We start from the raw sequence: 15,304 nt of genomic DNA, 5'->3' as shown, positions 1-15,304 counted from the left end.
AGTGATCTTTCACAGAACCCAAAGAAATTCTGGTTGTGTGTAAAGGCTGTTAATGGCGCCAGAGTTAGTGTCCAGTCCCAAGAGAATGAGGTAGGAACTGAAATTGAGGGAAGCAAAGCAAAAGCTGAAATGCCTAACTCCATTTTCAAATGTTCTTTTCAAAGAAAAACCCAGAAGAATTGCCCCCCCCCCCCCCCCAATTTAATCATCGTACCACTGGGAAGATGAATTAAATTAAGTATTAGTGTCAGCTGTGTTGAGAAACAGCTGAAATAATTACAACTGAGCAATGCTCCAGGCCCTGGTGGAATCCCTGTCAGGTTCTACACTGATTTGTGACTGAGTTAGCCCCTCTTCTAACTATAATCTATCTTAAATCTGTCGATCAAAAAACCATACCCAATTCTTGGAAAAAGGCACATGTCACACCTGTCTACAAGAAGGGTAGTAGAAGTAATCCACTAAACTACCGTCCAATATTCTTGACATTGATTTATTGAAGAAACTTACAACATGCTCTGAGCTCAAACTTAATGAGGCATCTTGAACCCAATTACCTGCTCAATGTCAACCAGCATAGACTCTGAAAACATCGATCGTGTGGTACCCAACTCACACTTTCTCACATGGCATACTGAAAGCTTTCCGTCAAGGCAAACACGTAAATGCAGTATTCCTTTATTTCTGAAAAGCATTTGACTCAGTACCACACCTATGCTTATTGTCAAAATTATGATCATATGGGTTGTCAAGTGAAATTTGTGGCGCAGTTCAGAACTTTTTGGTGGGGATGTCCCAACTTGGATGGAGAAGCATCACTAGATGTGGAAGTAACTTCGGATGTGTCCCAGGGAACTGTGTCGGGACCTTTGCTGTTCATCTTGTATATCAATGATCTTGCAGACAAGATTAATAGTAAAATCAGGCATTTTGCAGACGATGCAGTTATTTTTAGTGAAGTACTATCTGAAATCTGAAAGAAGCTGCATAAATATTCATTCAGATCTTGATAAAATTTCAGCTTGGTGTAAAGATTGGCAATTGCTTTAAATGTTCAGAAATGTTAAATTATGCACATCACAAAATGAAAAAACATATAATCCTATGACTATAAAATCTACGAGTCACTGTTGGAATCCGCCAAGTCATACAAAAATCTGGGTGTAAAACTTTGTTGGGATATGAAATGGATCGATCACATAGGTTCAGTCGAGTGTAAAGCAGGTGGTAGACTTCAGTTTATTGATAGAATACTGGGAAGTGCAATCAATCTGCAAAGGAGGTTGCTTACAAATCACTTGTGCGACTGATTCTGGAATCTTGCTCAAGTGTGTGGGACCCGTACCAGATAGGACTAACACGAGATATTGAACATGTACGAAGAAGAGCACCATGAATGGTCACAAGTTTGTTTAACTTGTGGGAGAGGGTCACAGAGATACTGAAGGAACTGAATTGGAGGATTTGTGAAGATAGACATAATCTATCCTGAGAAAGTCTGTTAACAAAGTCTCAAAAACAGCTTTAAATGATTACTCTAGGAATGTACAACTCCATGTATATTGCTCACATAGGGATTGTGAAGATAATATTAGAATAATTACTGCACATACAGAGGCATTCAAACAGTCATACGTGAATGCCTTCCATACATGAATGGAACAGGAAGAAACTCTAATAACTGATACTCTAATAACTGATACAATAGGACATACCCTCTGCCATGCACCTCATGGTGGTTTGCAGAGTATAGCACCTCGTGGTGGTTTGCAGAGTATAGATGTAGATGTAGACAGTGATATAAATCCTTTGCTGATAAGAATTAATCACATTCAAAATAACAGTTATGCACAAAAAAGATAGATAGAGGCAAGATAGAGGAGATGAAATGTTCATGTGCATTATTAAGGGATCGGGCCACCTCAGTTTCCTTCCAGGCAAAAATAATAATAGGAAATTAGAAAAACCTGTTTTGAAGTGAATCATGGATGACAAATGAAAATAATATGAACATTTCAGCCAATTCAGTGAAAGAATATGAAGTCTGAAAATTGTTTACATTTTAAATATGTCAGATCTTTCAGAAACAACAGTTATATATGATATGTGAACCATAGATTGATGAAATGGAGAAAAGACTCCTGCTACAAATTTTTACAAAATTTCAGGGGTCTTTCACTCAAATGTTTTCACATTCTGAGCATTTTTTAAGAAAAATATGTATCTGCCCATCTCAGTAGAGACAAGTTTGAATTGTCAGTTTTGTTCTGAAATGTTCTGATATCAGGACAAAGTACAGTAACATTTATTTTTTTCCTCGATAGACAAATGCAAAATTTGTTTGGGATTGTGGACTTCTGTTACAGATTGAGGCATAATGTGCTGGAAATAATTGCAGAAACACAATACACATCATTTACTTTTAAATACAAGCTAGGGGGAAAATTAATTTTTGATAAGTAAATTGTTGAATTAGTATCAACTGTGAAGATATACCTTCCACAAAGATTCCTATATGATTCAGATAATGCATACTCTATTGTAACAAAGTAGTCAAAGACTCCAATACATTCTCCTCTGTCAGTTATTATATTAAATGACATATTATCTAAATCTCATCTGTTATTATTAAATATGTTGCTTTGGTGAGCCTTATCTTTTTCCTATACTCGAATATTTTTCTGTATCTCTGTGTTAACTATATGTATTTGTATGTAGAACTCTACATCGTAGTTTTTATCATTTTTGAAAATAAAAAGTATTTTCCTCAAACTAAAATATTTATTTTTGATTACAGATGCTTGAAGATCTTGAAAAATGAATTTGTGAAGGATCTGACAAAACGTTACGGCAAAGTTTTTAAAAATGATGTAAACTGATTTTGTGGCAATTGTACCAGTTATATGTGGTCATTCTTTTCCTGTAAATGCTTGTTATACACCAGTATTTGGACACAGAGTCTTTATTTATAGTATCTTGTTAATAAAAACAGGTTTTCTGCCTGTCTTGCCAGATTTTGAAAATTATTGACTGAATGACAGCATGTTTTATCATGTATCTCAGCAGCATTCTGTGATATTTACAAGTAATTGTGTGTGCTTGAACATTTATTTAAGTTATTGATTGTATGATTATGATGTCTAATACAGCTGTTAATTTTGTTATATGTGTGGTGTATGTGATAGAGAGAGCCATGTCTTGCCAGAAGATAATCTCTGCTTTATTTTGCTAATGCAGAACAGAAAAGAGTGAATATAATTCTTCATACTAAAATGCTTCCTTTTTATATGACCATGTGCTGAATGGAATTTGTATAATGGTCCTGAGAATTGTGATCTAAAAAAATAAGTTATTTTACAAAAGAATAATTCTGTTGACCTTTTTGTCATGCCAGTAATTTTCATAATTATGATTTTTGCAGTTTTTGTTTTATGTAGATTGTGTACAGCTTGAATGTAATAGTAACTATTTAGAGGATATTCAAAATTAATTATGATGTTTTACTGTTATTTATGTGTTTGGTAGTGATAGAATTTGCTTTTTAGCAAACTGAAGTATTTAATGGTCACACATTTATATTACATAATTTTAAAGACTGACATCATATCTAAACACTGAGTACATTTTGATGAAAAAAGTGCAAAATCTAGAAAGATATTAGAAACAATTTTAGGAAAATTAGATCTCTTACCACTTCATGCAAAGAGTTACACTGGAGAGTACAATTAGTAAACTTGATGACATCTAAACTTTTGAATATGTATTCAGGTTTCTCAACTCAAGTCGTAGGACAAGCATACAGAATGTCTCACAGTTGGTCTCCTGTGTGTGTGTGTGTGTGTGTGTGTGTGTGTGTGTGTGTGTGTGTGTTGGGGGAGGGGCCTTGTTTGGAAGGGTAGTAGGAGGAAGAATGTAGGATGTGAATGTCATGTTTGAGTCACCATGCACCGACTTCTTATTGGTTAGGCTGAATGAGTGAGAGGTTATCCCTTTTCCACCACTCCCCAAGCTGACTTTCCCTGTTCCAAGCTTTAAGAGTGGATAGAAAGGAATTGCACAAATAGTACAGCTGTGTGGTTCAGATATGTTTGCTCTCTCACAGCATCCTAAAGTTTACTTTGTCTCTAATCGTCATTATCCACTATTCTAATGGCATTTTTCATGCGGACCTCTATATGTGCTTTACTCCTCTGTACACAATAAACTGATGATGATTCATAGCTACTGAGGATTGTTTCACTTCCATTGAATGTTCAGAAGTTGTCCAATCATACAAAAATGAGTCTTTCTGTCCGCTTATCTGTAATACATTATTTTTGTGTGTTTTTACCATCAACTAACAATCCCTGTACCAAGTGCCAATTGTCTGCATGTTTTTTTGTATTTTACTACAATTTTCTATCGTTGTGACTTCTCTGAGTGTAACAGCATCACCCATGGACAGCTCCACAGAACTTCTGACATCATCCACTTGGTCATTTGTATATATTGTGAAAAATTATGGCCTTGTAACTCTCCTGGGGTGCCCCCAAAGTTACTTTCATGGATTTCTCCCTGTTTTCAGTGATATGCTGCATATTCTGTTTGCTAATATTTTCTTTACTAGGATCTCATCAATCCAATCGGAAAGTTGGCCTAATGTTCCATATGCTTGTATTTTATTTATTAGGCAACAATGCAGAACAGTACCCAAACATCTTCTGGAAGTCATAGAACATGTCATCAACCTGGTTGTCAGTATTTACTGACTTCTGCATCTTGTGAACAGAGTGAACGAGTAGGGTTTCACACAATCATTGTTGGAAATCCATGTTGATTTCTACAGAGAAGATTTTTGATCTCCATAAATACAGGGGCATACAACTTGTTTCAAATTCTAAAACTTACCGACATAAATGATGTTTGCCAACAGTTTCGTGCATCTGCTTGACGACCTTTCTTGAAAATTTGGAATTTTTCCAATCACAGGTATCTCATCAGTTCCAGATGTCTTTCTTCTGTTGAGAGATTTCAGCTGATTTTCTATCATGCAGTCACTTATTTCAGTTTCTGACATTTTGAAATTTATGCAGTGATTTAAAGGAGGAATCATAGTCTGATCTTCCTAAGCGACCCAATTTTGGAAAAAAGTAATTAAGTATTTCAGCCTTTTCTCTGTCATGCTCTGTTATGATGCTGTTGCGCCCACTGTGTGTCTGGACAGATGGCCTTGATCCATTTACTGAACATGAGATCAAAACTTCTTAGGATTTTCTGTTGGATCGGAAGACAGAATTTTATTTTAAAGTTCTCTGAATGCTTCACACATGGCTCTCCGAATGCTGCTTTTGGCTTCATTCAGCTCTTGTTTGTCTGTGTGGCTTTAGGCTATGATTAAATCTGCAATGAAGCTCTTGTTGCTTTTGGAACAGCTCTCTGTCAGAGCTATTAAACCACAGTATGTCTTTCTCATCCTTTGCAGTTCTACTCAGCTCATACATGTCTATGCATAATGTAGTAAACTCTTCAGTTTTGTCCATTTATACTCAAAATTGTTAATCTCAGAGATGAATGTTTTCTGCTGACCATGGAGGTAATCTGAAATCTGTTTCTTGTTACATTTGCTAAACAAAAATGTCTGCCTACCTTTAATTACATTCCTATTTACAAATGTATTCAGTGATGCCCTAAAGTTCTTGTCTTTCTAGTATCACTTGTGCTCTACAAAATGTGTTGTGTACATGCTGTTTGGTGCTCTTTATACAAACTGCTTTTAATTAACCATTACATTTTGTGCATGAAATAATCTCTCAAACATTTTCTGCTTGGACTGTTCATACGTCTTGCTATGATTTGAAATTGTCAGAGAGGATTACAGTCTTCACTGTACAGAATGGCTGTGTTTTGGTACAATAATTGTATTATCCAATAAGGGTTGTATTTGTTCATCCGACAACGAGTTTAAAGAGAGCTCCTAGCAAGTATTCTGAGTCACTTCAGTTAATTCTACAAAGTTTTATGCAACCTCTCTGTACAAACCTCCTACTCTCATTCACTTATTCTTCCTCCTTACATACTGCATTAATTACCCGATAAGCACATTCTCCCCTGACAGAAAATCAGTACATTCTGGTGCCAGCTACATCCGTCAATTCATGCTACAGATGTTTTGCATGCATAACAGCTGTTGAAATGCTTTGAGAAAGCAAAATTTGAAATGAAGAATGAATGAGAGAGAGAGAGAGAGAAAAGCAGTGTATGTGGTGCATTTGCTCTTCAAAATGTGTGACTTTAAGATGGGTGGTGCTCTGTTGTTCCTAAAATTGCGTGACATATAAACAGTTCGCTACTTGTGGGTAATATTTCATCCTGTGAAATGGCAATAAACTTGTTACTTCTACTAGGGAAAATAATATTTAATGGCTTGTTTTTTAATTGATAGTTTTTCTACTACTGTTATCATTACTGTGAGCATGGTGGAGCAGTTTTACTGAACATTGGCTCTTTGATGCTTGGGAACTTAGTTAAATTTTAATGCTTAGGACTCCACAAGATATTTGAACATGTCATATTAGTTGAGACAAATTTCCTATGCATTTGTTTTTACTCATGCAATTACTGTCTCAGGAGTATCAGATAATTATCTCCAAAAGTAATACTGTTACAAAATGCCAGGTATTTTTGATTTAACTGTAGTGGAAAGTATTGAGCAGACATTTATACAAAATTGTCTTGAACAATGGTTTGAACAGAAACAAACAACGCTTCTGTGTGATGAATACTTATTTTTATTCACTCCATTATTTGTGTTTCATTCAGTATTTTTCATTGTTGTACAAAAATCCCTTTTACTTAGAAATAATATGTAAATATTATATTCTGATTCTGTTCTTTATACGCTGTTTAACACTTAGGTTTTAATTATAGATACATAATGCCCCTATATTTGTTTCCAAAAACACACACACACACATGTATGCATCCATCCATCTCAACCCCCCCCCTCCCCCCCTCATGCACTGTGTGTGTGTGCGTGCGAATAGCATGCATGTGTATGTGTATTTGTGAACAATAATCTGTTGTTATTGAAATGTTTCCTGGGCTAATGTGTTCAAAATATGATATATTGTGTATCTATTTTTTAGTAGATATAGTCCTTGTAGCAACTAAAAATACTTACATAACATAAAGTTTTTAATGAAAAAAAAAAAAAAAAAGCTCTGTCTGGATTACTCACTAGGTATATTTTTAATTTCGATTACAAGTTTTGATGTTGTGGTAGATGATACTGAGATCTAAGAATAGTGCTTCAAAGTATAATTTGTCCAAAAGGGTGAGTTTTAAACAGTAAGTTCAGTTTTACAATTTTTTATTGCATCCTCATTGTTTTGGATGAACTGCACTCTGCAGGACTACAGATTACCTGATACTCCATACTGAAACCAGTAATTAAAATAAAAGGTGTAGTGAGTAAGTCAGATGTTTTTTTTTTTATACCAACATTGGGCAGAGTTCCTTTAAGACATATTTATAATTGTGAGAACATGTTCATTTTTATCATATGGGATTCTTTCATTTATAATGTAATCGTGAAGCTGTTTAACCAAGTTGAGCATGTTGTTTCAAAAATTATCACAACTGAAATGATTTATTGTGGCTTTTATGTGAAACTCATAATTTATTATCTCCAAAGCTGCTGTTAAACAAATAAATTTGTTTTCCAAGTTTGGTGTTTTTGTTATTTAGTATGAAGTGAAACACTAGAAAACAGTAACCAGTTGTCATTTCAAATTTGTTTCATGGGGTGCATGCATGTTCAGGTGCAAATCCCTCATTACCTTCATAAATATAATTTATTTGTGACATTACATTATTGTATTCTGGGGCTAGTGTGGGGAGAGGTCCATCAGATGAAGTAGTCACAGGTGTGTACAGTATTTTGCTACAGTGAAATGACTTAATATTATGAAATATTATTGTGTTATGGTGGTAATGTTAATTATAAAATAATAGAAAAACTAATAGCCTAACATATTACCAAAATATCTTTCAGTTTTGTGAGATTTTTTTCAATAAGATTCGGCTATGCCAGTCATCGAAGGCTTTACGCTTGCCCTTTTGACAACTACCGTAAGTCCATTTCACTCAGCATCTCTCCAGCCTTATGCTTTGTTTTATATCTGTTATGCAGTAGTCATTGTTTCTGTAGAAGTTTCCATATAGAGTCTGTATACTATAGAGAGGTCCCTCCCACCACCTAGTTGGTCCTAAGTATCTGTCAAATGCATGGTTATCTATTCTTTTAAACTTAAACCACCTGTCCAGAGCTGAATGTTTCAACTTCCACACTGAGATATGCCACTACCATCTCTGAATCTTGTTTGCTGAACATATGGATCAATATTGTTACAGATACCCCTTGATCATTGATACCAGTATGAGTTTGAACTTCCTCAAAGAGGTCAAGTCCATTCGTTGCCATCAAACCTATTTCCATCATGAGTGGGCTTCTGAGTAATTTGTTCTAAGCAGTTTTCAAAGAAAGCATTAACTATTGTTTTGAAGGCTGTCTCGACATACTTGGAAAACTCTTAATTACCACAACTGACTGTTGGATGATTAATGCCTCCTTCAACAGTGACAGTGTGATTGGGGAACATACAGTATGTATTAATCAGCTGAAGTTTTTAGTTACATTTTAGAGTGAGCCTGGTAGTCAACGGAACACTCAAATTATGTTTTTATGCCCACTATTCGCACTAATTGATGCCAAATATTGTACACAACTTTAGTTTTCATCTTTAAGAGTTTGAGTTTCTTGTGTTCTGCAGCGAATACACCATCTCCATTTCCCATAAGTCTGTTCTTCAAATACCCAATAAATCTCACTACTGTCAGTTTCAGCTTTCTGCATCCAGTACTACGTGAGCTCTGCTGCTTTATAGGAGTCCTTCAATCTCTGGTATTTTGTTGTGCATTCTTCGGAAGTTGATCATTAGCATTTTAATAGTCTCACTCGTGGAGGACGTTTCTTTGGGTCACGGGTTTCCTACAGTTGTCATTATCTGGACTAAACAATCCTTGTGTGCACTCCAAACATGGTCAGCTACTTGAGTAGCACAGATGCAAAGTCAGCTATGTGAGTAGCACAGATGAAAGATATCATTAGTTCCAATGTTCGTCGCAATCTACAACTGGTCACACAGTTTTCAAGGCCTGCCAGAGCAACCTCTTCAGGGTGTGAATGAGGCCAAGAGCACCCATACCTTAGGGTAAGGGGGATGAGGGTGGTCCCTTAACTCTCAGGGAAAGGAAAAAACATGGTGTAGTCAAGGGTTTTTCTTTCAAGAAGAGAAACCCTGAAAGGTCCCCCCCCCCCCCCCCCCCCCATGTATACTGCCACAGCATGGTTTGGTAATTTGCCGATAGCGCTAGTCGCAAACATGGCAAGTTCAGGTGCGGAGCGAGCTTTCTGTGTGTTGGAGTTCGACAAAAACAAGTGTCTTATAGCTGTTCAGCTTCGACTATGTGGCTTTTTTCTGTGGGGACACATTAAAGATCTAGTGTATGTACTGCCTCTACCATGTGATGTAGCAGAGATCTGGTAGAGAATACGGAAAGTGACTGCCGCAGTAGATGCCATGCTGGGACGGGTATGGGAAGAATTCAATTACCGTGCTGATGTCTGCCGGGTCACTCATGGTTTGCATATCAAATGTTTGTAAAAAAAAAAAAAACTTTCAGTGTTTCTCTTCAAAATGCAATATGTATGACATCTGTACAATGTTTAGTTCTTGTGCAAGAAATAATTGAAAGTGTTCCCAGACTTTATGTACACCCTGTATATATGGTGTCTGTTCTTTTGGACATGTCTGAAAGAACAGGCACCACATATAGATAGATATACTTTTAATGACAAATTTCATTAAGGTATGAGTAAATTGAGAAGCAGTAGTTAGTATCCCAAGTTTCCTAAACAGGCTTCTGCAGGATGTTCTTGAGTTCACATCAACAATAATTCCTATTACATATTTTTGGGTGTGGAAAACTGTAGCTTGGCTTGATGAGTTATCCCAAAAAATAATACCATATTACATTATGGAATGAAAGTAAACATAGTACACTAGCTTTTTTTATTTTTTTATCACCTGTGTCCTGGAACATCTGCACTACCAATAGAGATTTGTTTAGGCACTTAAGTAGTTCTCTGGTATGGTCCTCCTAGCTGAATTAATTATCAAACTGTATTCCTGAGAATTTAACAACATGATCAACTTCTTCTATCTGTTTGTCATCATGTTTTTAGGCATATGCTGTCAGGAGGCCCCTTACACGTTTTAAATTGCATTTAGTGTGTTTTTTCAAAGTTTAGTGACAAAAAGTTATGAATCAAAGGAGACCAGTCCCTAAAAAGCAGAAGTGTTGAGTTGTCAATAGGCACACATGAAAGATAAAACTTGCTGCTTTCAGAGTTATCCATTGACAAGCTGGACACACACACACACACACACACACACACACACACACACACACACACACGCCTAGGCGCCTACATGGTGCCAACCGGACTAAAATAATAACAGTGCCAATGCTACTTTTTGGCAGATGGACTGGTTGTGGTGGGGATAGTACTGAGTGGGGTGTATGAAGGAGGGGGAGGCAGGGATCTAGGAGAGGGACTGGGGGTGATTGGCTAGTTGCTCGGAGGGAGGTAGCCAGCTTGCTGGCTAGGAATGTGGAAGGAAGGTGCGGCAAGTATATTAATTAAGTTGCCTGTTGTGACAGGTGTTACGGCAGCTATTACTAAAGACCAATGTATGAACAGATTCTTGCGTATATTTAATATTTCCATAACTGGTGCTTCAATGTTTGTAAAATCACTCATTCTTATGTTCCACAACAGATGTTCAAGGTGTATTGTTCAGTGCTGATGGAAACACCAGCCTCATTAAACTTTGACAACACATCAAAAGCATTGAGGTTTCCTGAGACTGATAGCAAACAGGCAAAGGAAGCCAGAATATTTTTATGGACTAAAAACCCACTCTAATTTTTCCAATAATGCATTCCAAAAACAGCAGAGAGATATAAATTCAGTAATATGCCTCAGGATTTGTAACATCCATATTGGAATGAATGACATGTCCTTTATTAATACTCAGAACAATTACTGGCACCTCACATTTCTCTCATATTATTTTTACTTTTCAAAAATGTTTCTTGAGGTGATCATTGAGTTTTCTCTTATGTACAGCTACTGTTCTTCAGGAATCTTGAAATGTTTTACTGCAGCATACAAATTCATACCTTCTTTTGGCAGGTATCTGATTAATAACATGGCATTACTAAGTAAAAATTTGATCACAAAGAGAGAAACCATAAATTTCACAGTCCGAATGGAACTCATTAATGTATTGGCACCAGTTGACACATCATGGTCAGTCCAATGATTGCTTTCCTCCAAATATTCAGACAGCATCAAGAAGCTTGACAGAAATCATTATGGAGTTATGCCTCTCCATCCACCTTGTGGGGCATTGTTTCTTTAAATGTAAGTTTTGTGACTCGGGCCAAAATTCTTTTATCTTTCTTAATAAAAGATATTGCCTCTTTGCAGCATTAAGAACTGATTAGGTCTTTCCAATGACAAAAAAAAATCTAATACCTTGGACCTTGTAAAATTCTGAGATTGCAAGATTTAAAAACTGCAACATACAATGTGCATAAATGGTTTTACGTAGATGCTCGGCAGTGTGTGCTTGTGTCCTTTTAAACCATCCACTTGTAACCTAAGTGCCATCATAGGCCTCGTCTTTGAGACACTTTATGTCAAGGCCCAGATCTTACAATGTTGTCAACACTGTCTTTGAAATATTTTGGGCAGTTGTACAATTAAGCAGAATGAAATACAAAAAGATGGTCACTAATTTTAAGTTGCAGCTCCTCATCAAAATACCTAACACACAAAGACACTTGCTTGACAGTTGACAGTTAAAACATCCATTGTCTCATCCTTTCTATTTTTTTCAGAAATATATCCCCGGGGGCGGTGGGGGGTGGGGGGGGGGGGGTGTCGGGTTGTGTTCTGCAGCCCAACAGCCCCTCCCGCCATTGGACATGCTACTGATGTAATGTAAAGTTCAGGAAGTACACACATCACACTTTTTCACTGTGAATCAAGTGTGTGTGCTTGACAAATGCAATAATTCACAAAGACCAAGCTCAACAATGATACAATAAGGCATTTGTTACTGAGCTAAGACTTTACCCCATCATTTGTATTTTTAAAAAAAACTTGGATATTTTTAGTGAATGCTTCGTGAAAATGAAAAAACAGACATTTTCTTTTTTTCATATGGAAGGTAATCAATACACGTATTAAAAGACTAACTTGAGTGTCAGATTTGGTGTACTTTCCTCTTCATAAAAATGTTTTTACACCAACCGAATTTGACAAGTCTGTCTCCAAATGTTAGATCTGGAACATAGCCAGAACATGTGAGAAAGGTCAACAGTAGTCATGGCACAGAGCAGCTCACCATATGACAAAAACTGTAGTGTGAAACTGCCTGAATGATTCAGCCAATCTGCAGTGGAGTGTATGGTGTAATGCAGACTGTTCCAACACTGCTCATAGGGCACGGGCACTACTATGCACCTCTCGGTCAGGCGCAGCTAGTATAGGCTACCTGCCAGGCATGTCAGTTGCCTGCATTCTGCTCGTGCATGTGGCATGTGACCACCCCAGCCTGCATGTGCTCAGGTGCAGCGGTGCAGTATAGTCGTGTAGGCTACGGCCCGGCTGTTATAAATGCGCCACCTGTTTGCCCATCTGTGCACGCGAGCACAAAGCTTTGTGTGTGTGTAGTCTGGCTTGGAGTCAAACCAATATGTCTGCCTTCCATTGCATACAAGTTTTATTTGTTTGTTTCAGTCTAGCAGTATGTTTCTTCAAAGAATATACTCCACTGCAGTGTAACACATTCATTCTGGAGATGAGTGCTGAGTAGAGATTCTCCAGGCTATACTAATTATGTGGCCATGCTGGATTTCTTTAGCTACAAATTCATGGTGATTGTTTCACAGATAAGAAAGCAAGAGAGGGAAAGGGGAGTGCAAGGCTGCCACAGCTTAGGGGGTCTTGATGCATTTTGTTGGATTGATTCCTGACCTTTTCTAAGTTGTGAACGCTTTACAAAATCACCAGAGGATGAAGGAGTACAAACTGAATACAGTATTTCGCTTAACAGACATTTGAATTTACATTGGCATTTGCACTTTTTTCTGTCTCCATAGGTAAATGGTCAGCTTAGATGGCTGCCACGCAGAGCACCCAGGTTCGATTCCTGTCCAAATGCATGCACCCCTGAAGAGAACAAATGAGGAAGGAATACAGTGTCACAATGATGTTGACCTGTGAATGTACAGTGTTCAAAGATTTGGAGGTCATCAGGTCCATGCAGCATTATATCTCCCCGCACCTGAACACATGGACCCCCAAAACTCAGCCTCACAATGCCAATTCAGGAACTGTTGAATGAGAACTGTCGAGAAAGTCTGCAAAACAGCTGTGACAACAGTGTGCTGACCAAATGTCTGTCCATATACTGCATTCACTGTGCCACAAGGCAGCAGATGACATGGCGTTTGGTGGACATCCCTTGGGCCTTCAAGGCCCAAACAAGGACCTCATTTATTTGTACATCTGGAAACTCGCGCACTCTTTACGAATGTTATTGTAAACCATAAAGTTTAGAAGAACTGTAGCCAAAGTGATCAGCTTTGTGGTTGGGTGCTCCATTACCCCACCAGCGCAGAAGAAAAGCACCAGATGGTCGTTGGTGCTTGTGGACATGTTGCATTACATTTCCCCAACATGTCACAATGTGCTACACATGATTTAAGGGTTGCGGTGTAACTGTCAGGTGAATCCATTCACCAACTTGTTCCAAAGGCTCTACTACCTTCACTGTTTGATGCAGTCGTGCATTGTCATCCATAAAAATGAAGTCGGGGCCAAATACACCACTGAAGAGATGCAAATGAGGAAGGACTGCAGTGTCACAATAATGTTGACCTGTGAGTATACTGTGTTCAAAGATCTGGAAGTCAGCAGGCTCAGGCAGCATTATACCTCCCCCACAACATAACACCAAAACAATCATGTTCAACAATGTTTCTGAGTGCATTATGCATACCCACCTCTTGACATTTGAGGGTATGTCCAGTATCACTATTCAGACTGGCTCTATTGACATCCAAGAAGAGAATGCCACCCCATTCCTCATTGATCCAATACTTATGCTCTAGGCACCAATGCAAATGGTGCTGTTGATGTGTGGGTAACAAGTGACCAGAACATAGTGGCTGTCAAGCAAAGAGACCACCCCATGCAATCACTGTGCCACTGTGTAGCATGATATAGCGTGCCTTGCCGTTCTGTTAAATCTGGTTGCAGTTGTGCCCAATGTTTGATGTGAGTCCCTCACCTGCTGCACAATGTAGCGGTCATATGCTGCTGTAATTGACTGTGGTCAAATGCCTTCTGTCCTGCGGGAAGGAGTGCCTGTGGTTTGGAAAACTCCCCTTGCATGTGAAATAATGCTGTGAGCAATACCAAACTTCTAGGCTACACTCGTCACACTTAGTCTTTCTTCCAGATTCCCAATGGTTCTTCTCTGTGTGAAACTATCCAACTGTTGTTACCAGGCCATGTTGTAACAAAGAACACCATAATAGTGCACCATAACTGCTCACTGATTGACAGGTGCTGTTTTTTTCCTATTCTTTCAAATTCATTGTGTTGTGGGGCCAGCCCCATTTGGCACTACAGTCACACTGATTTAAAGCTATGTGATATCATTAGGTTGGGTAGTATATTAATGAGGTTGTTTTCATTAATCATTAACATGAATGTCAGTTGTGGGCTTAACATAACTAGGATTAGGCTAGGACAATTCAGACAGGCTTTGCATTTTTTCCAGATTTCTCCCTTTCTTCTCCCTCCCCCCTATGATGTCATGCATTGTTGCCAGATTTCCACCAGGCCCCACAGATCTAGGCCAATTGCCATATGTATATAATGATGGGAAAGTAAAAAATGGTGGGAAATTAAAAAACTGGAGGGAAATTCCAAATTTGGTGGGAAATTAGAAAACAGCCCAGTTGTGTTAGTGGGTTTCCCTATGATGTCACTTTAGAAGTGGGGCTGTTGCCTTAAGTATAAACTGGCAGGAATTGCAATATGGGAATTTTCCTACCAGAATTCAAATTGGCTTACCTGGAATACGAGAGCAGCCTGCATTGTTGCCAGATTTCCTAGGCT

The 15,304-nt window shown here is 37.9% G+C and overlaps 1 protein-coding gene across 1 annotated transcript in view; it reads left to right on the top strand.

Annotated features, from left to right (window-relative positions):
* LOC126412214 (xylosyl- and glucuronyltransferase LARGE1-like) overlaps positions 1–7,704 on the top strand; it is a 180,327-nt gene extending 172,623 nt beyond the window's left edge. Inside the window, exon 14 of the mRNA XM_050081699.1 lies at positions 2,798–7,704. Coding sequence (XP_049937656.1) covers positions 2,798–2,879 — 82 coding nt within the window. The 3' untranslated portion in view covers positions 2,880–7,704. The remainder of the gene's footprint in view (positions 1–2,797) is intronic.
* Positions 7,705–15,304: the final 7,600 nt, after the last annotated feature.

The sequence above is a fragment of the Schistocerca serialis genome, chromosome 7 (genome assembly GCF_023864345.2).
Source record: "Schistocerca serialis cubense isolate TAMUIC-IGC-003099 chromosome 7, iqSchSeri2.2, whole genome shotgun sequence".
NCBI lineage: Eukaryota > Metazoa > Arthropoda > Insecta > Orthoptera > Acrididae > Schistocerca > Schistocerca serialis.
This window is presented reverse-complemented; position numbering and strand designations above follow the sequence as displayed.